Raw genomic sequence first — 22,882 nt, 5'->3', positions numbered from 1 at the left:
TCAGATTCTCCTCCTCAGTTTTCTGGACTATTCCCACATCTACACCTTCCTTCCCTATAGGCATCTGCAGGCCTGAGGCTTCAGGTCTGGGCTATTCACGGGAGCTTTTATGACTTTTTCTCGTGACCTATAGGCCTAAGGATCGCTGCATGGAGTTTCTGTGTCTACAGAGGCTAGATTGAGGAGTCAGTATTGAGCAAATATTAGTGAAAATATTGATTAAAAAAGTAGGTATAAATTCCTAAGGATACATTAATTGATTTTGGTTGTACCCTCCAGGGGGGCGGGTTTTTTCATAGCATTCCTGTACAGAACATGACTAGCAGTTTTTTTTTGTTTTTTTTTTTTTTTTTTTACGGAGATCTTGTAGCCTTGAGAATGAACATAACAGAGTAGAGTCTATACAGCAGGATGTAATAATATTGATAATATTAATGAAGAAATTGAGAGTTTTAGTCTATTTCTTTACAGATTCTAAAGTAATCTTGAATATACCGTGCAGGACGCCATCAATGACAGGTTGCATCAAATTTGACAACAATGGAGTACTATGTGTTTGTGTTTTCCCAAACCTTAATCAAACACTGTATACATCACCAGGAACCTGTTATTTCTATGCTGCCAAACTTATCGACCAATCTTGCGAAGCATTTTATCGAAGTTTCTCGCATACTACGTAGGCCGTGTAATGCTACTTTTAAAGTGACGTGTTCCATTACCATCAAAATTTTTTTTTTTCCTAATGCTACTATCTCCAACAGTTGCTGCCGTTTATGTGTTTTGGTAGGACCGTTTGTTAAGATATTCGACAATTTCGGACGCTATAGGAACCATCCTAGTCATGCTGAAGCACGGACAAGTTGTGTATATATATATATATATATATATATATATATATATATATATATTATATATATATATATATATATACCTTCATTCACCAGTGATAGGAAAATGTTAGTCTTAGGCCTATAGGATCAGTCCACTAGAGGTAGTCTAGAAATTCGGAACAATACGCTTAGAGTAATCCAGGTTTTGGGATTAGCAGAGAGAGAGAGAGAGAGACGATGAGAAAGAGGAGAGAGAGAGAGAGAGAGAGCAGTCAAAACCAGTTGAATGTCTAGTCCAAACCGATCTCACGAAATATATAAACATTTATATACATATTAACGATTTTGTTCGTTCGCGTGTGACGTCATCTTGATCGCTCCGTCGAGTAAGCTTTGTTGCGTATATAACGAGCACCCACGAATGCGTGGAAAAACAGCGATTATATACTATATATATATATATATTATGGAATATATATATATATATAGATATATATATATATATTATATATATATATATATATATCTGTCCTGAACAAAATACTAAGTCTTGACAATCCACTGCGTCTAGTGTGACATGACAGGACGTCTAGGAAATATTATAAGTATTATCAACGGAAATCGTTGGTTTCATAGGGTTCAGATTCGCTAGAGAGTAATGTTAGAAGGGATATCGTGTGTCTGTGTGTGTGTGTGTGTGTGTGTGTGTGCGTGAGAGAGAGAGAGAGAGAGAGAGAGAGAAGAGAGAGAGAGAAACTGTTTTGTTTCTAGGAATCTGCCAAACCGATCGATGAGCCAGACTGTGTGCAACTTTTGCACGCCAGAAATGAACTCCGTCCGATAACTCGCTAATAACTCCGCTAACGACAAACATTAACGATGATCAAGACGATCAACTTGACGATCATGTGATCCTGATATTGATCACGGCGTCATTAACGATAATTCTGATCGAAATATTAAAAAATAAAGTGTTAGGTCTAATGATTAGGATGACGTGACACGTAAACAAAACAGACGTGACGTGAAATACCTAGAAAATGGATTCAATTTGGAGAGAGAGAGAGAGAGAGAGAGAGAGAGAGAGAGAGAGAGAGAGACCCGCATTCAGTTATAAGGTCCTTTAAGCTCAAATCAGTTCAATTTTCTCACATCTGGGGCATTTTGCACAGGGAATATAGCATTTCTTTATTTTATAAGACCATTCAACGTCAAAATTTGATATTTAAAATTCTCCCGATAATATTAAAAAATCTAAATCTTAATCCTTAAAGCAGAAATGATCAAAATATATAATCTTATTTATGAATTTTTTGCACATTTAAAAAATAAAATTTTTTTAATTCATTTCTCATCAAAAGCGACAAGGTAATTAGAATATTAAACATTATTTGTTATATTTATAACAATATTCAGTCTTTTATAAAATATAACCAAATACCTACTGTAGAAATAATTAGAATGTGATATATTAATATTTGTCATATTTATAACAATGTGGAATCTATTATAAAATGTAACAAAATTTCTTCCGTAGAAATATTAAAAATATAAAATAAATCATCTGTTATATTTATAACAAAATTTAAGTTATAAAATAACAAAGTGTTACGTAGAAATAATTAAAATGTAACAAATATTATTTATATTTATATTTATAAAAATGTTAAATCTCTTATAAAATATAAAAAAATGTCTACCGTAGCAATAATCAAAATAAAAATAAATTAATATCTGTTATATTTATAACTAAATTTCAAGTTATAAAATATAACTAAGCGTCTACCGTAGAAACAATAAAATATAAAACATTATTTGTATATTTATAACAATGTTAAATCTTTTATAAAATATGATAAAATATCTTCCATAGAAATAACTAAAATATAAAATATATTAATATCTGTTATATTTATAAGAAAACTTAAGTTATAAATTATAACAACGTGTCTTCAGTATAAATAATTAAAATATAAAACATTACTTTTTATATTTATATTTATAACAATGTTAAATTTTTTATAAAATATAAAATATCTTTCGTTGAAATAATTAAAATATAAAATAAATTATTATTTATTATATTTATAACAATCTTAAATCTTTTTGCATAAAATATTATATAAAATGTCTTTCGTAGAAATAATCAAAATATGAAATAAATTAATATTTGTTATATTTATAACAATATTAAACTTTTTGCAAAATATAACAAAATGCCTTCCGTAGAAATAATCAAAATATATAATCCATTAATATTTTGTTTATAGGGGGGTCATAATAACATAAGGACCTATTTTATAACTAATACAAAGGCCTCATCTTTGTTTAAATATATAATTGAGTTAAAATTTTAAAATTTAATAAGTTTATATTTACTGAAATATTTAAGTTGTTATATATAATAATAAATTAATAAAATAATTTAATAATAATAATCAAATAAATAATCCATAATAATAATAATATAAGGTGAAAAATAATAATAATAATAATAACTCTGGAAAACACTCAGGTATAGGGAGGGGTACCCAGCAAAGAGGTGAAGTTAATATTAAAGTTTCCGCTATAGCGTCCTCAGAGATGACTTCAAAACTTCGCCAACTTTTTAATCAATAATAATGGATTGTTTTTAAATGAATAAACTTCCTTTTAACATAAAAAAAACACAAACATGTCAGAAGGATCGAGATGCGGAGAGAGAAGTAACGTACATCATTATTCTCTCACTCTCAGAACGACACTGACGGAACTTGGGTGAAGAGTAGACGTGAAGTTGTAATGTAAACTCGTATAGGCGGCCCCCCAACCCCCAACCACTTCCCACCGCGAGAGTACGTGTTATTATACCAATATACATTAACCTATATCATAAGTTATAGACTTGAATTACATAGATATTTATGCACGATGAACAATTAAACTTCATTTAAACTGATTAAAACTGAATTTGTAGATACTCGTTTTCTCTAAATATCCTTTTCTCTATTCAAAGAAAACTGTTTTATGGTAAACTTAAGTAATCTGTCTTACGCTTTGATAGTGTAACATACGTCCTTATTTATCGTCAAAATTGAATTCTTGGCGACTTAGAATTAAATTCAGCGATAGAATTATTTTCTTGAAAGGTTAATTGATTATTAAATAATGTATCTTTTAGATTTATCTTTCAATAAAGCAAATAATTGCTTATTAGATACGGTAGCATCTCGTTTGATATCTATCAAGACTGAGAAAAGTAATGTGTGATACATAGGCCTATGTGTCACGCCTTTCCAAATGGCTAAAATAGAAGATACGACTGTTCGTGATAACCAGAACCTTACTGATGAATTATTCACTCAAAATGGAATTCCAAATTGCTTTGTGACCCACATATATAATAGATTTAATATATTTTTGAATGACATCAAGTTCCCACGAGTCGTCACTACAAAAAAAGAACAGCAACTGATAGTAGATAACAGCTTGATGGCTCTCTGGAGGACATATATAAGCAAGGGATAAGATACAAGAACTCTTTTTTTAGATAGTTTATCTTTAGTATCTTTAGTTTTATCTTCATTTCGGGGACACTGGCATAACAGATGCTAGAGTCTCTGTTCTGCAAAGTGGTGGTTCATCTTGTTCCTCAGTCTACGATCAGCTGGTTTATTTCGATGGTGAACCTGTCACTTTAAACTGGTCTCCAGAATTGCATGAAAATCTTCCAGACTTCATCATGGCAAGCTATAAAGGTGAGAGAGTTAGATTATAGAGCTCTTATCCTGGTATAGGCACCTTTCCCAAACTTTAATCCTTAGTTGCTATCGCCATAAGGACCCTATAGTCAAAATTCTGCCATAATCCACACACACATAACTGTTTGGCGTGATCCTGCTTCCATATTCATGGCCCCGAATTCCTTGTGCATGTTCCAGAGAAGAAGCTGTTCACTCCCGGACCCCTATGTTGCTCCAGATCTGTCAAGGAGGCCATGTTGCACGACGTGGGTTCCAGAGATGTTAATTTTGTGAACTGCGTCAGATACATCAGGAAAACTCTCCTGGAAGTGGCGCAGGTCAGAGAGGTGCCTCTCGTTTCTGCTTTACAGGCAAAAGAGTCTCCTCTTTTCAACTGTTATTTTAATACTTTTAATACTCAGACTCTAGATTTCAAACTTTCTTTTTGGTTGATATGTTCGAATATCTCCAATGCTTCAAGTTTGGTGACGAAACAACTGGAATTTGGTGACACTAGCCACAGAAATCAGCTCAGACCTGACATCCTGTCATGGATTCCAACAAGCCTTTGGTCCTTATTACCCTAAAAACGTTGCCATCCTATTACTTATCTCCTCATATGAAAAGAAAACGACTGTCCTTTAACAATAAATGATAAATTACGTGACAGATTCAGTGGATAGGTCTAAACTTTGTCGTGGAATCCTTCTTCCCTTACAGGTAAGCGCTGAGGAGTTCACAGCAGTTCCTCTGCAGGGGTCAGGAACCTATTCGGTAGAGGCTGTTATCAACACCACGTCCCCTCGTCAGGGAGCTAAGGTATGCATGGAATGGTTCCCAGTCGAAACTTACAGCTTAGAAAGTTGATAGCAAAATGTTTGTGGACATATTGAGAAATGTGCTTGATTAGTTGGTTAGTTTGGGTTGGGTTAAGCTGGAAAAATTATGCTTAACTTGCAAGTTTTAGGAATGAAATTAAAGAAGAGGGCCTCTCTAGTGCTAGGAAATGTTGCAGTGACAGGGAAAATGATAGTGAAAGTTTATGATTTTCTGAATTCACCATGAGATAGTGACTAGCATAGCACTTGTAGGAAGTACTAGTGTGACTGGGAATAAACAATCTTCTAAACTTGTGACTGGAATGTCTACAATCAGTGACTGAACTTTGACTTTTCTGTGAAAAACGCCTCTGTGTATAATGGCTGCACAAAGCCAGCCATGTTGTTATAGCTTGTCTGAAAGCCTAAAAAATTCAACTTTTTTCCAGGTACTGATCTTATCGAACGGCGCCTATGGACGTAGGATGAACAGCATCTGCTCCTGGGCTGGAATAGAGGCCATTTTCCAGGAATTTCCAGAGGACAAGAAGATAGATCTCTCAGCTGTAATTATACTTCTTCTCTGTTATACCTTTACTCTCTTGATGTGGCGTTTCCTTTGAATACTTTCTTCCCGAGTGTTAGAAGTTGTTTCTTATGTTTTCTTTGGCAAATAAGCCAAAATGCAACGAAGACCTCACTGCAGAAATCACACACATGCACTCGGCGTCTATATTAGCATAACAATTGCTCTGCAATGGCTACAATGCTGTTCAGACTTTCCAGAAGGTCGGTATTATTGATCTTGAAGACACAAGAGGGCCTTATGCTGTGGGTATGACCTTGTACAACATCTCCGTAACGTCATCTAGTGGAGGCAATACGAAAGACTCCTACCTGATCATCCCTGTTCAGACAAAAAATCTTGACTGGTGAACTGTTGAAAAAAGAAGACTGAACAAGGACTCTGTTCTCTCATACCACTATCACTCGCTAGCACAAAGGTCCCACAATCTCCTGACAGTGTGATTCTCCTGCAGGTGGAGTCTCTGGTGAAGGGCAGCGTCCAATACACCACAATCTGCGTCGTCCACAGTGAGACTTCTTCAGGAGTGGTGAACCCAATCAGGGAGATTGGACAACTCGTCAGACAGTTCCAACCAAGTGGGTATACAACAAGTGCTATTGTGGCTCTGTAATATCTTGGGGGTTTTATCTGAGATTATCTAAAATAACACCAGCATGTGTTGTAGGAATGATCGTATGTTAAGCCCAAAAGTACCATGCATATATAGAACATTATAATCTTGAATATTTACACAGATATAGCCATGGGGTCAACTCAAATAAACCCTACAGAAAACTCGATTCCAGCAAGATAATTGAGCAAGGTTTATAGCATCTTATAACTATATATTTAAAGAAATAACTCTCTATATATTTTTCCAGATGCAGCCTACGTCGTGGATGCCATGAGCAGTTTTGGAGCCGTGCCTATAGACATGAAAACCTGCCATATTGACTATCTCGTGTCTTCTGCCAATAAGTGTCTAGAAGGAGTGCCAGGATTCGCTTATGCTATCTGTAGGACACAGCACCTCCTCTCTTGTAAAGGTTAGGATGGTATTCAACTCACTCTCTCTCTCTCTCTCTCTCTCTCTCTCTCTCTCTCTCTCTCTCTCTCTCTCTCTCTCTCTCTCTCTCTCTCTCTCTCTCTCGCAATTTTACCTCCACTTGTCCCAGTCGACAATTACTTCATAAACTCATAAAGGACAAATGTATGGATTCTTCGTGAATTTATATGACTGGATGTGTGAATTATTCATACATGGAAATTGAATGTACACTTGGCTTGGAGTCATTACATGAACGCAAAGTTGATTTCTCCCACAAGTTGATCATCTTTGGACAGCCAGATAATGAATATAACTGCCTTGTTCCACCAAGTTCGGACAGCAAGTTCTTGCAATATCCTTCCAACACACACACACAAACATGTACAACTTTGCTTTCTCCCAAGCATGGGAGTTGTGATTTGGTCATTACAATTGAGTTGCCTACTTGAATTTTCATACCTCTTAACCAACTGTTGCCAGAAGTGGCATCATTCCTTTGGTCTCTTTACTCTTAGCTGTCCAGTTTTTTTATCAAGATAGCTATTTCTCATATAAACCCAAATCCTGTCAGGCCAAACCCTTGTGGGTATAGGAATGTACCTAGCACAGTGACCACACTTACACCTGTCTTTGTTTCGTGCAGGAAACTGCAGAGTTTACAGCCTGGATCTAGTGGACCAGTACCTGAATCTGGAAGCGACAGGTCAGTTCAGGTTCACGCCACCGACCCACACCATGCTGGCGTTCCAGCGAGCTCTGGAGGAGTACCAGAAGAGCGGTGGCCTGGAAGGGCGTGCTGGAAGGTATGGAAGAGGATTATCTTATTGTTTAGTGGCTTGATGTCAAAGTTTGCAAGAGGTATACGAACGCAATACCAAGTTCTCAACCGCAACCCTTCTTCCTTCAGGTACCGGACCAATCGTAGGATCTTGAAGGAGGGGATGAAGGACCTGGGCTTCAAAGAGCTGCTGGACGACTCCCACGAAGGATACATCATCACGTCCTACTTCTTCCCAAAACATCCCAAGTTCTGCTTCTCGACTTTTTACTCAAAACTTTCAGAGTTAGGTGAGTTAGAAAGGGGCTCTTGAATGGAGTATGGAGAGGCTGATGTTTGCAGATGAATCTGTTGGGTGGTGATGGTGAGGAAAAGCTCCTGAGTGGTAAAAAAAAGTTTAGAATGAACGTCTTAATACTTAGCAATATGTGGAGTAGGTTAGGTAGCGAACAGCAGAAACGGTGACCTCTGGATGGTAACAGGATCTCACTGAAAGTTTTGGAGGAGTTGAAGTGTACCTCTGATGCAACATTAGAATGTGCAGAGGGGATTGTTGAGCCACTTTTAGGTGTAAAAGTTATACATACCTATTTTATGACTAGCCATACATCTGCCATACATTCTTTTCTTTGTGTTTTCCTTGAACAGATCAGGTCATTTACCCAGGCAAGGTGACCAAGGCGGACTGCTTCAGAATAGGCAACATAGGGTACCTGTTTCCAGAGGACATGGAGCATCTGCTCAAGTGTGTACGGCAAGTCCTGGGGGACATGGGACTCCAGGTGCCTTTGGACGCCTGAGGCCTTTGGCTTGCGCGCAGGGTCCTCGAAGACGCTAGCCTTCCGGAGCCCTAAGACACTGGAGACCCAGGACAGTAGACGCGACAAGAACGACAGAGTAAAGCCATCACTTGTTGGACTGCGCGAGACTTGCAGAGACTGGTCAAGCCTCATGGAGATGGATAGGCAGACTGACAGCTAGAACAGACAACTGAACAACCTCCACTGTACAGAACTAGACCCTTTCATTTTACTACATCCTATTCCTCTACTTAACACAGGTACTTTTATACCTGAAACTTCAGCTGTAATACTTGCTGTACTAATCAGACAGTGGAAAAAAACAAGTAAAGAATTGAATGCAATTGAGACGGTCATTTCATTTAACATTCATGTAGATGCTTTTTGTGAATTTATATGATAGGACCTTTCCCTCTGGGGCAGATTTTAGAGGCATTCAGTTCTATCCAGTGTTTCTTGGGTCAAACTTTCTACAACTTCCCTTTTACAGGATACTTACTGAATAATATAAGGCAGTCCCCGGGTTACGACGGGGGTTTCAATCTTGAGAAGTGTCGTAAGCCGAAAATCGTCTTAAGCCCGAACATCGTCAAAAATCCTAAGAAAACCTTACTTTTAATGCTTTGGATGCATTGAAAACTATGTAAACTGCATTCTTATGGCATTTTTCATCAAAAAACCTTCAAATATTGATTATTTTGCATTTTTGGTGTCATATTTCATCTGTCAGATGAGCGTTGTAGGAGTCGTAACCCTGGAACATGTGTTGTTACCCTGGAAATAATGTCTGATTAATATAATTGAAAAGCGTCGTAACCTCGGAACGTCATAAGCCGAGACCGTCGTAACCCAGGGACTGCCTGTAGAATATTTCTGTACAACACAAGGTAGACACCTTTTATGACTGACCATTACAAGAAGCCTTTCAAATAAAGGTTAAAACAATGTCATTCATTGTCATTTTATTTATAAATAGCTTTCAGATTGGGGACAAGATTGCACATTCACACAGATACAAAATATTGAGTATATAAAAAATACAAAACAGTAACAATGCCTTCTGATTGTCGTGGATGGGAGACCGCTGGAAACTGGCGCCCTGCGTGGTGTTTCATGACCTCATCATCATGCAATTTCTCTCTCCTTATCCTCTGTCTTGGCGGTGGTGTGGGATTGTGGCTTTGAGCTGGTGCTGCAAGGAAGAAGTTTTTAAGTAGAGAGAGAGAGAGAGAGAGAGAGAGGAAACTTGAAGAGTCAAAGGTCACATGTATGAAATCTCAAGTGAAAAAGATAAAGGTGTCACAAATACTTAGTTTATACCCTGATGCAATAATGAGTTTTACTGTTTTGGAAGTTGGAGAGGGAGGTTGTGCTGGGTGACAGTATGCAAAAGTATGTGACACTCACTTCCTTACTATGCAATGGAAGAGTGAGGGTTAGAAGTTTGAATCTGTGCTTTTCTGTAAGTTTAGATTATTAGAAAGTGTGGTAGCATATGGAAACATTATCAATAAATACTGCAATAATGCTTTTACTTTTCTAACTAGCACTTTACAAGAATAAAAGTGAAAGAATGTTTCATCTAGATTCAATCTGTATCTGATTAAGTGTTGACAAGGAGGCAGGATGGTGGTCCTGGGTGGTTTAAATGCAAAAGAAAGGTGATAAACATTAACCATCCAATTTTCTTACAAGGCTGAAAGAAAATTAGGACATTCACTTTATAAAACATTAGTTTTAGAGGAGACCTGGTGACTGTGCCGAGTGATTTGCACGTAAAGAAAGATAAGAAACGCCATTAACCTCTTAACTTACCAACATGGTAGTGCAAACTGCGTGGTTTTGGAGAACAGTTCAGCCTGGACCAGAGTTTGGGGTAGGACCACTCCTCCAGTCTCCGGCAGTAAGAGAGTTGCCATCCCGGCTATGACTGACAAGCCACCAAACACCAGCAATGGCGCTGTACGGTGGGATTCGCCCTTTGAAAAGGAACAAGAGAAGGTACGATTAGGCATTGTGTAAGTTTATCAGACTGAAAGGAATGCTTGGCTTTAGAACAGCTGTGCTGGCTAGCCTAACAGCACACAAAGAAGCATCAGCACAGGATGTTTTGTGTATCTGAGCTCTTCTGTGAAAGCTACACGTTTGATTTTTTCCAGTTATACTTCTGTATGGCATAGTTAACCCCAGCACTTTGGCCTTGGCCTTAAACAACCATCTATCAATCCCTAGTGGGAATATTTGAAAATAATAAAAGCCAAAATCTTTCAAAAGAGAACCCCAGATGAAAGATAGAGGAAAACTCACCAGGAAAACAATAGCTGGAGATAGGAAGATAGCCACGCCCCCCAGAGTTTCTGAAAGGGCAACGCCCTGACCTCGCACCACAGTGGGGAAGACTTCAGGTCCGTACTGGAGTGTGATGTAGTATGCAGCTGTGATGCTTGCCCTACCCAGCAGCGCTGTAGCCAGGACTATCCAGGTCACATCTGTGGGAAGTGAGAGATCATTACTGCATACAGGTATGGATAAGAGGATTATACAACTTGGATATTAACAACTGAGTTGATTGTTACAGGTAACCTGACAAAAAGTGGACAGTGACACAAAGTGACAGTCTCCTAACTTGCCTTGAGGTAACACAGAGTAAAGAAGGCTGGCTATGCCAGCGATGAGGAACGCAACAATCAGCGGCTTCTTCCTCCCGAACCGGCTGATCAGCCACGGCGCAGACCAGGAGGGTATTTCGACGACAGCTCCCAGCAGGTAACTCAGGAACAAGTTGCTCCCCAAGTTGGCTGTGTTCTGACAGTGGCCGTAGTAGCACATGCAGGACAGCATCCTGTTAAATATTGAAGAAGAATCTTGACAAAGAATGAAATGAAGTTCTTGAACATGGAACATCCTCAAGAGAGTTATGAGTTACCTCAAATATCTTCCATACAAACTCTGGGCCTATGGGAGGCCCACACTTTGACATGACACATGCAAGGCCATGATGAAGACTTTGCTGTAACTTAACCTCATCACAGAACAATGTCAATATTATTTCTAACTCATCTTACCACACAAGGAGCACCATCAGAACGTTCCTCCTCAGATAAGGGTACCGGAAGACGTGGATGATGGAGCTTCTCGTAGGACTCTGCGCAGCTTCCTTGGTCGCTCGCACATCCTGGAGCGGGACGTCCTTGCTTTCACTCTCGCCTTTGGTGACCTGGCTAGTGGACGCCTGGTTCTGGTCGTCGCCTGTGTCCATGAGGAGCTGACCCAACATCTGGTACGGGACTTCCCGGCCGTTGACCTTGGCCACTCTCTCCAGCTGCTCTTGGCGGCGTCGCTTTTGCCTCTCGTGATGAGCCATGACGAAGACTCTGGGATCCATCTGGAAGAGGAAGAAGAGTCACTGGCGTTACTTGCAGTGTAAATGGTATCTTACTTTCTCAGGTGAAGGTAAACTCTGACTCCACTGACACCAGAATCTATATTTACATGGGAAAATTGCGATTTATCTCCTTTCTAGACTTTGCCAAATCAACTCTGAGGCTCCCACAACAAGCGACATCGCTTAAAGAAGAGTATCTGGGCATTGTAGTGACAAACCGCTATAGCTTCATCGCTGACAAACAAGAACTGATAGAGAGATTTCAGCCAAAATTGGGGAGGAGCACGACGCACCTGTAGAGCAGGACAAACAGAAGAGCAGGGATTGATGTGATGAGGGCCAGCTGCCTCCAGTCCCAGAGCAGCCAGGCGAGCAGAGGAGTCAGAATAGAAGCCAGTGTGTAGGTGGCCATCACAGTCAACAGGGGAACTGTTCTACTTTTCAGTCCACAGTACTCCACCACTGAAATCGACAGTTTTCTTCACTTTCATGATAGATTTGTCACTCAGAACCATACATACACACAGAGACATCTATATATGATGAATTTCTTAACCTATTCTTGCTCCTTGTCAACTGAAATCATAAATATGAAGAATTTTCAGAACACTTTTAGGGTCCAGTTTGGAATTCACAACCTGCCTGTCTTAGTACTCCCACACTCACAAACGGCTGAGATGATCAGTCATTATTATATCATTATAACAAGAACCAAAGGCTCAAAGGACTCCATCTTACCCAGAACGAAAGGCAGGTGCGTGACGGTGTGATGGGAGAATCCCACCATCGTCCTAAGGAACAGGAACCCGTAGAAGTCGCTGACGAACACAGAGGCCACTCCGGCCACCCCATATATCAGGTGACTTAAGAGCAGTGTGGGGCGTCTTCCGTACCTGCAGGAGTTAGAAGGAGTTAGTCTCACATTAAGTTCTGTCTGAAGAATTGCAGATGAAAACAGTGTATAAAAAAAAAACTTTTATGTAGATTCTACGGTGCATTGTGGGTAGTAGAAATTGAGCATTGTTTTGTCCCGCTTGCCAGAAGGAAGATGGAAAGAAGATTGTAAGAACATGACAGACACAGGTATAAGAAGGAAACTTCGCCAGAGGAAATCAGGGCAAAGAATTTATTGGTGAATAGGCCTACACAGGCTTTAGATAATTTTTTTTTTAGAAGGAACTGATATTGCTAATTCCTTTGAATATCTTCCAATTATCGATACAAGGTCTACCTCTAATATGATGTCAAGTTTGCTGATACGAGATGGATAATAAAATTTAGCAGAAACTAAAAACAATGATTTATAAATTTATAGTGTGGGATATGATGTAGCTGACATTTAAAAAAAAAAAAACACTATTTTCTACAGTTATATGCAGTCCCCAATGTAAAGGTGATTTAAACTGTAGTACAGAGAAGAACAGACAGACTGTATACATTCCCTGTATAGGTTCTAGCCTACAGAGATACAAATTGCTCAAAGGCTATATGGTACTATGGTACTAACACTTACATATCAGAGATGAACCCGAAGACCCAAGAACCTATGGTATTCCCAACCCAAAAGAGGGTGGCCACAAGGTACGGTCGCCATGCATCTTCGCAGACGTAGTCTTGCTGTGGAGAGGAATAAAAATGAACACAGATTAACAGATATTGTACAGTTATAGTTGAGTCACCTTTTCGCTCTCTCTGCAAGCTGGTTTCCCTTTGGAACTCTCTTGGGTTCATATACAAGTCTGTTAACACACACACACTCTCTCTCTCTCTCTCTCTCTCTCTCCACACACACACACACACACACACACAAAACGAGAGAGAGAGAGAGAGAGAGAGAGAGAGAGAGAGAGAGAGAGAGAGAGAGAGAAAGTTTCATAAACCAGGCTCTAAAACGCTAGACTCATTGTGTATGGATTCGTACAACACACATAGTCCCCCAAACACTTGAAGATTCTGCCTAATTTATCTCTATTTAGATGATTAAACCATCATCTCTTGCGATAAAAACACCCTCAACATCATCTTGGATGACAAAAGGGTCTTTGTTATCACAACTTAGCCAGTAACTTGTTGTTATAACTTGTAATCTAAAAAAAGAAAGATGTTTGTCTCGGGAGCTGAAGGTCAGACTGTATAATATGATTCCTCTCTCTCTCTCTCTCTCTCTCTCTCTCTCTCTCTCTCTCTCTCTCTCTCTCTCTCTCTCTCTCTCTCTCTCTCTCTCTCTCTCTCGTGTCGTTATCTAAGGCATTTACGTAAATATAATAAAGATAGTGAGTAAGATAACGAGATATTTCGTAACATTTTTCGAGTTGTTTTGAAGGTGTCGTGAAAATGGAATGATTAAAGTTGTGTATAAATTTTTGCTTTTGTGTGTGTATGTGTGTATTGTTTGAGTGCATATGTGTGTGCGTATACCTTCTCTTAAATCAAGAAAAGAAGCAGAAAAAGGAACAAATGAATAAAATACAATAACAAGAACACGGAAGAACACCAGTCACTCCACTTCCAGACCTTAAGCTCGAGAGATTATATATATAGTATTGAGTTACTACTGGTTTTCTTAACTCTTTTTCTTAATATATCTTAACGTCTATATACTATCTTAGTGTATCTTTATATTGATATATGTTACTTCGATAGGTCTGTCTTTCGAAATATTATAGATAATTATAGTCCTTCGTATAGGCCTATATATATATCTTACAAGATATACGTTCTTAAAGATAGTACTAAGTATGGTTCACATCTATCAGTTTTTATAGAGAAATAAAGCACTGAGAGAGAGAGAGAGAGAGAGAGAGAGAGAGAGAGAGAGAGAGAGAGAGAGAGAGAGTCAATTCACTAGACGCAAAAACCAAGTTTTCTTGATTTGGGGCGTCTATAGGGGGGCATATCCGTGCCCCCTTCCCCTCTAACCTAGCCTCACCCCAAACGACGTCCTTTAGCAACCAGGGCACGTCGATCGACGTACCTCGGATGTGTAGGTCGAGAACATACGTTCGTTGTCGTAGGCCCAACCGTTGACGCAGGCCTCCGTAGGGGTTGGGACCAGGTCAAGCGAGGTCAGGTTCGTGACCCAGTCTGCATCGCGCCCTTGCCAGGTCAGGGGCGACCGGAGGTCGTACTGGTGGCAGGAGTAAGCCTGGCGGGCTTCGGATTCCTGTTGAGAGAGAGAGAGAGAGAGAGAGAGAAAAGAAGAAGAGAAAGAAGAAGAAGAAGGAGGGAGAGAGAGTGAGAGAGAGAGAGTAAGAAAAGAAGAAGCAAGAGAGAAGAGAGAGAGAGAGAGAGAGAGAGAGAGAGATTCTCAGGTTATAAAACGATTATATCCAATTTTATCATCATTTTCTTTTTATAACAATCTGTAACGTTTAAGGAAACACTAGGCCTATATACTCACGACATCCGTAGCGTTCAGTAGACCGGACACCTTCGCCAGAAATTCCTCCTGAAGGGGGGACAGAGGCCCGCCCTGTTCGTTACCCTGCGAGGGGCGTAGCCGGCAGGTGTGGAAGGGCGCCGTTAGGACGAATATCTGGGTATAGAAGGTCAGGGCGACTATACCCGTCGTAAAGGGAATCAAGATGAAGGACATGAGCTTCTGGTAGCGCCCGAAGGAGCCGATCTCCTCCAGAGGTCTTCGAAGTGCATCTTTAAGTCGTCCTAGAGTCGTCCAAAAGTCGTTCTCGGTCCTGTATACAAGCAGGTATAGCAGGGAAGCAGGTATAGAAGGTATAGCAGGGAGATATAGTCCCACCCTGCTTAGACCAGACTAAAAACCGGTTAACTCTCTCTCTCTCTCTCTCTCTCTGCTGCTGGATAATCCCAGAAAAATTCGCCTATAAGTCGTCCAAAAGTCGTTCTCTGCCCTGTATATTACAGCAGGTATAGGAGGGATGGAGGAAGCAGGTATGGCAGGGAAGCAGGTATAGCAGGGAGATAGCTAGTCCTACCCTGCTTAGATCAGACTAAAAACTGATTAGATGTCTGACTTTTATATCCAAGAGACGTATCTGAACCGCCATATGTAATGCACTGCCTCTGCTGTGTATGTACGTTACACAATGTATACACGGTATACACGGTACACTGTACTACACAGTACACTTGAGATAAGACTGACGTATAGCGTCCTTCAGTGTATATTACGTCATTGTTGTATATCTTACATATCAATCAGCTGTTTATATTCACATAAACTTTCTTATTATAAAGTTTCCCAAAGCGAGATTCGGCCTTGGGCTGAGATAGGCCTAGAAAAGAAAAAAATTAAAAAAGATATTACATTTTAAAAGATAAGACAACGAGAGAGAGAGAGAGAGAGAGAGAGAGAGAGAGAGAGAGAGAGAGAGAGAGAGAGAGAGAGAGTGAAAATGGTCACAATTGCCGCTAATTGCATCTTACACCGCCAAGTTGTTAAGTCCAATAACAGAGGCGCCTGTCTAAGGAATTCGACTGGGCTTAAACTCCTCCTTACCCCCTTCTTCTTCTTTTTCTTCTTCTACTTAATAACAATGTCCTGAGTCCTCTACGACCCATAACCACTTGTCGAGACATCCCATAATTGACCATTCGAGGAGGGAGAAGACTATTATGGGTCTAGAGATAACGTCTTCATTAGAGATCACATTTCAACACTCTCTCTCTCTCTCTCTCTCTCTCTCTCTCTCTCTCTCTCTCTCTCTCTCTCTCTCTCTCCGCCATTGAGGTCATGAAGTCTATCTCTTTCTGCTTTATCTGAACCTCAGAGGGTATCTGAACTGACCTTTGTCAATACCGAAATAGCCCGATGACCTACAAAAGTGTAATGACCAATTCTGCAATCATGGAAGAAGTATAGGCCTCATATTTCCAGGAATATTTCCAGGGAAGACCAACCATTGCTATACCTCATTCAAGACTAATTCATTTCTTCCATAAAAATGAGTGAAAAATGAAGTTTAATGTGGATTTATGTATATGGAAAGACGTAGATATCCCTTCTCCAAATGAGCAAATAGACTCTCAGAGTCATAACCAAACTATAACCGAACTACAATCACTTATATGACGTACAAACAATTACTTAAAACAATAAAAAAGTACAAGTATGCAAACACACACAAAATAAGACCAAATTACTGATAAATCACTTAACAGAACCTCTTATATATAACTGATAACAGCCACTTTCTTTGACAAGTGAGAGAGAGAGAGAGAGAGAGAGAGAGAGAGAGAGAGAGAGAGAGAGAGAGAGAGAGAAAATCTATATCCCCTTTAATCTCTTAAGGTATTCCTTATGTAAATAGTTTTTGGCTAAATACTGAATTCAAACGTAATATATTCACATGATACACTCAAGAACAAACAGATAATAAATATATAAGTAGCAACACTGTTTACAAAATCTACATATATAACAGTTAAATAGTTCATTCAATAGATCTGTAAACAGTAGGCCTATATAATAGTCAAACAGTTCACATAGATATTCATTCGTAATCCGTTCAATCAATAGATCGTGACCACTATAGGCCTATAGACACTATAATAGGCCTTTAGCCATACAAATTATTATTGTTGTCCTAGTTTTTATATATATATCTTTTAACGTAAATATACTTTTCTGGTTCTTTAATCTATATCAGACAACAAAAACGCCATTGCCATTGCTACAGTATACTTATATACGTCATTTCAACCAAACCAACTTAATTGACACTTTTAATCTTTTAATACCACATTATTTCCTTTACTAGTATTCTGTAAAGTGTCCTTATTAGGCCTATTACTTCAATCTATAGGCCTAGAAATGTACAATACTTATATACGTCATTAAAACCAAACTTACTTATATGACACTTTTAATCTTTTAATACTACATCATTTCCTCTATTAGTATTCCGTAAAGTATCTTAGGCCTATAAATCTGTAAATGCACAATTTTTTTCACTATATATTCCAGCCTCTTTGCCTGGAACTGTCTCATTATAATGTTTTAAGCGCACCTATATAATAAAATTGCTGGTTCACCAATCATCACAATTTCAAAAAAAAAAAAAGTTGTTAGTTTTATATTTCTATAATTATAACACTCGATCACAATTCCTTTTCCCGTTCAGTAATATTCACAATCAAACTTTCTTCTTGGTCTTCCAGTCATTGAGTTTCATTTTCCAGACTTCGTAGAGTTCCAGTAGATTGAGTACACTTTCCAGTAACTGCTAACATTACGATAAACATTGAAACGAGTAAAATCATTACTCAGTATCTTTAATAACGATTCGTTCCAGTTTTCACATCACGATTCCAGTTTCCAGACTTCCTTTGGACAGTTCCAGTACCAATTCTTTCCCCTTTCTGTAGATCGAGTATACTTTCCAGTGACATTACGATAAACACATTGAAAACGCGTAAAATCATTACTCAATAGCTTTAATAACCATTCGTTCCAGTTTCACATAAATTCCAGTTTCCAAACAGATTGGAATGGGAATAAATAATATACTTCGAGTATAGGCCTAGTACCAGCCGAGAATGTTCCGTCTCTATAGAAATATGATCTGATTAATCAACACTTCTAGAGTTAATAACCGAATCAATATACATGAATTGTGGTCAATATACATCACCAGTCTTCCTTTAATCAACCCCGTATCTCAGAACAGGCCCAAAGGTGGTCCATTTTGCCCAAAAATGGTCCCGATCGTTCCCACCCTTCTACAGAGCGACTCAAGGCGTCCACGTTCGTCGCTCGTTTGTAGAGCGACTGTGTAGCTGTAATAACGACGTTACCGACGTACAGCACAAACAGCAGCTGCTCTACTGGATGTATGATAACTGCCGAGCGGCGTCATTTTTTAATAATAATCTTTATCTTTTAAACTTATTTTATTTCGACCATCCGCCATTGTGATTTACGCGACCTTCGAACTTTTTTTTTTTTTTTTTTTCGTCGTAAGCAGATATGTTACTTCCCGCTTTCCGTTCGTTTTGAAGGCACGGTTATGTCACCGAGAGAGAGAGAAGAGAGAGAAGAGAGAGAGAGAGAGAGAGAGAGAGAGAGAGAGAGAGAGAGAGAGAGAGAGAGTTTTAAAGCTGATGTAGTCTTACTCTGAAGCAGCAACGTTTCACCTACGTTGTTGCTACGGTATCTCTTGTCAGCATCTCCTCCTCAGGGTATTAGGCCTAGTAATAATAATAATAATAATAATAATAATAATAATAATAATAATAATAGGCCTAACAATTATCATGGAGAAGCTTTTTGAAGACTATTTTAAAAACTAATATTCCCTCAAACCAAAAAGTTAAAAAGTGGTCATTCATTTCCCAGGCTCGCATTTCAGGTTCTTTTTCTCCAAGCCCTTCAAACTAGAGAGAGAGAGAGAGAGAGAGAGAGAGAGAGAGAGAGAGAGAGAGAGAGAGAGAGAGAGAGAGAGAGAGAGAGATACTTTAGACCAAACCAGATTTCTCTGCTCCCTCCACCAACCAAAACCAAAAGACCTTCACAAGTTACAAGGGACGAAACGTGACCCAGAATATCTTCTTTCGATTAGGAATGGCACAGCATTTCACTCACATGTCCTATAAACAAGACACGTGACGCCTCATGTCCATCAGAAGCAAGACACGGAATGTCAACACAATATGTCATTCATTCTGTACAATGTTTGGTGGGGTATGTCCTTCGTGGTAGCGCAAGAATTACTTGGAGAATAATGGACCCCTTCTCTTATTCTCCCTGGATTTAAAAATTCTTGTAACTATCTGTATATACACAAGGAATGAGAATAGACCTAGGTTGTCACCCGGGAAGTCCACAGATACCATCGCCCGAACTCGAGTGCGGCTAAAGAAGCGAGGTCGAGAACTAAGATTAGGAACATTAAATGTTGGTACAATGACAGGAAGAGGGCGGGCAATAGCTGACCTTATGAAAACAAGACGAGTAGATATTCTCTGTGTACAGGAGACAAGATGGAAAGGTAACAAAGCGAGGGAACTGAGGGAGGGGTATAAGATGTTCTATAGCGGAGCAAATAAAGAAGGCAGAATGGTGTTGGAGTAATTCTGTCAAGTGGAATGAAGAAGAAAATCTTTAAAGTAAATAGAAGAAATGATAGGATTATCTGGGTCAGGCTGATGGTTGCAAATTGCACTGTTAACATCTTCAGTGCATATGCACCCCAGATAGGATGCTCAGATGATGAGAAAGATCGCTTCTGGTGGGACTTAGAGGAGGAAATGGAAAAGGTACCAGCAGATGAAAGATGCCTAGTCGGCGGAGATCTGAATGGGCACGTAGGCCAGAATAACCATGTGATCAGCCTATACATGGTGGGTATGGCTATGATGGAAGAAATGCAGAGGGTGGAAGAATTGTTGACTTTGCTATGATGATATGGTACTGGTGAACACTTTTTTCACCAAGCAGCAAGAACGTCTAATTAAGTACAAAAGCGGCGGAAGGTCCAGCCAGATAGATTACTTGATGTATCAGAGGAAAGATTTACGCGAGGTAAAAGATTGTAAGGTCATACCAGGAGATTACGTGTGTGCAACATCGTTTGGTAGTGATGGACTTGGTTATGGAAACTGAACAAATAGGGAAGGAAAAAATCCAGGGGCCAAAAAGGATTAAATGGTTTAAACTGCCTTGTAGGCAGTTTAAAGAAAAAGTTTTAGAGGAACTAACTGATGAAATTGAAGATGTTGATGAATGGTGGAACAGAACGATGGGTTGCTAGAGAAATATTGGGTGAAAGTAGTGGCGAGATGTTCGAAAATAAGGAAACGTGGTGGTTCAGTGAAGAAGTGAAGGATGCAACGAAGCAAGAGATGCAAAGAAAGGCCAAATGGAAGAGGAGACTGGATGGCCTATAAGGAAGCAAATAAATTAGCAAATAAAACTGTAGCAATTGCTAAGGATAGAGCATATGATCAGCTATACAAAGAGCTAGATACCAAGGAAGAGCAAGGAAAGATCTTTAAACTAGCACACATGAGAAATAAGAATACCAAGGATATAACACAAACAAGACAGATTAAGGATAAGGATGGAAATGTACTGAGAAATGAGAGACATAATGAGATGGGAAGAATATTTTGAGGCCTTATTGAATGAAGAAAATGAAAGATTTTTAAGAGGAGATGGACACACAAATTGTGGACCAGTCACAGAAATAACAAAAGCTGGGAAAGATGAAAAATAGTCAAGCGGTGTGACCGGATGGCATACCTGCAGAACCCTGGAAGGCTCTTGATGAGGAAGGAATTGAGATATTGTGGCAGTTAATGAAAAAGATTATGGAAAGTGAGACGATACCCCGAAAAATGGAGAGAAGGTATATTAATCCCAATATTCAAAGAGGGAGGGGACATTCTGTGTTGTGAAAATTACCGAGGAATAAAGCTCATGTGCGTATGTCACATACACTGAAGGTATTTGAAAGAATTATGGATGAATTATCGGTAGACAGCAACTAGGATTCATGAAGGGGCTAAGCACTGTGGATGGTATTTTCGCTCTGAGACAATTATGGAAAAGTACAGAGAGAAGCAAAATGTCTTGCATATGGCCTTTATAGACCTTGAGAAGGCATATGACAGAGTACCACGTCAAGAAATATGGAGACGTCTCAGGGAGAGAGGAGTGATGGAGAAGTATGTCAGAATGATCAGGGAGATGTATAGAAATGTAAAGACCAGCGTCAGAACTACAGTTGGAAGAACAGAAAATTTCCAAGTTGGAGTAGGGGATCTGCTCTGAGCCCACTTCTGTTTAATATCGTCTTGGATGTGTTAACAGAGGATGTCGGGGAGGAGCCACCATGGTGTCTCCTCTATGCAGATTAACATAGTCTTGGTAGCCGAGAACTGGGAAGAACTGGAGGATAAGCTTGTAAGATGGAGATATGCCTTGGAGAGTAGAGATTCAAGAATAAGCAGGAAAAAGACAGAATATATGACAACTGAACTGGATGGCGACCAGCAAACAACAATCAAATTAGGCGGAGGAAACATCAAAAGGGTCCATAAATTCAAGTGCCTTGGCTCAGTGATTGACAATGAGGGGAACATGGAAGAGGAAATTAACAACCAGATTTCGTGAGGTTGGAACAACTGGAGGAAGGTGTCTGGTGTCATATGCGATAGGAAAGTCCCTATAAGATTAAAGGGCATAGTGCACAAGGCAGTGGTCAGACCAGCAATGACATATGGATTGGAAGCAGCACCTCTAAAGAAAACAGAGGGCAGAAAGTTGAACGTAACCGAGATGAGGATGCTTAGATGGATGAGTGGAGTAACCAAAATGGACAGGGTTAGAAATGAACATATTAGGGGTACAGTAAAAGTCACTGAAGCATCAAAGAAAGTGCAAGAGGCAAGGTTAAGATGGCATGGCCACCTGATGAGAAGAGAAGAGCAACATATGGCAAGAGAAGTGATGGACGTGGAGGAACACGAAGGAGAGGAAGACCTAAGACCAGGTGAAAAGATTGCATTAGAGATGATATGGGGGAGAAGGGAGTATGGGAGGAAAAGACACAGGACAGAGGTAGATGGAAGAGGCTCATTAAAAACGGCGACCCCGAATAGAGATACAGCTGGGAAGAAGAAGGTACTTCAGATAAGTCGAGACATTTTACCAAGGTTTTAAGTACGGGCAGTCGCCAGTTTACGACGGGGGTTCCGTTCTTGCAAAGCGTCGTAAGCCGAAATTTGTCGTACGCTGTAAATCGTCATCAACTGAAATATTGTCGAAAATCCTAAGAAAACATTACTTTTAATGCTATGAGTCGATTAAAAACTATGTAAACTGCATTTTTATTGAGTTTCTCATGGAAAAAAACTCCAAATATTGATTATTTTTCCTTTTCAGTTGTAAACTGCGAAATAATTTCTGATGAATATATTAAAAAATGCCGTAATCTTGTAACGTCGTAAACCA

General features: G+C 39.3%; 1 protein-coding gene and 1 pseudogene across 1 annotated transcript; one reads left to right on the top strand and one right to left on the bottom strand.

Annotated features, from left to right (window-relative positions):
- The first annotated feature begins 4,399 nt into the window (after nt 1–4,399).
- LOC135204784 (2-aminoethylphosphonate--pyruvate transaminase-like) lies at nt 4,400–8,912 on the top strand. The gene is made up of 9 exons (XM_064234961.1): nt 4,400–4,567; nt 4,751–4,890; nt 5,273–5,371; nt 5,820–5,936; nt 6,411–6,534; nt 6,820–6,984; nt 7,630–7,789; nt 7,894–8,054; nt 8,413–8,912. The coding sequence occupies exons 1-9, from the start codon at nt 4,552–4,554 to the stop codon at nt 8,562–8,564; spliced, it is 1,134 nt and encodes a 377-aa protein (XP_064091031.1). The 5' UTR covers nt 4,400–4,551; the 3' UTR covers nt 8,565–8,912.
- A 587-nt stretch (nt 8,913–9,499) lies between these two features.
- Nucleotides 9,500–18,699, bottom strand: LOC135204783 (organic cation transporter protein-like; annotated as a pseudogene).
- Between the last annotated feature and the right edge of the window lie 4,183 nt (nt 18,700–22,882).

Source organism: Macrobrachium nipponense, chromosome 47 (genome assembly GCF_015104395.2).
Source record: "Macrobrachium nipponense isolate FS-2020 chromosome 47, ASM1510439v2, whole genome shotgun sequence".
NCBI lineage: Eukaryota > Metazoa > Arthropoda > Malacostraca > Decapoda > Palaemonidae > Macrobrachium > Macrobrachium nipponense.
The sequence above is the reverse complement of the archived record's forward strand: the minus strand, read 5'-3'. Positions and strand labels throughout refer to the sequence as shown.

Coding starts and splice junctions, on each gene's coding strand:
- LOC135204784 (XM_064234961.1), top strand. Junction 5,372..5,819: donor CCCCTCGTCAGGGAGCTAAG/GTATGCATGGAA, acceptor ACTTTTTTCCAG/GTACTGATCTTATCGAACGG. Junction 5,937..6,410: donor AGAAGATAGATCTCTCAGCT/GTAATTATACTT, acceptor ATTCTCCTGCAG/GTGGAGTCTCTGGTGAAGGG.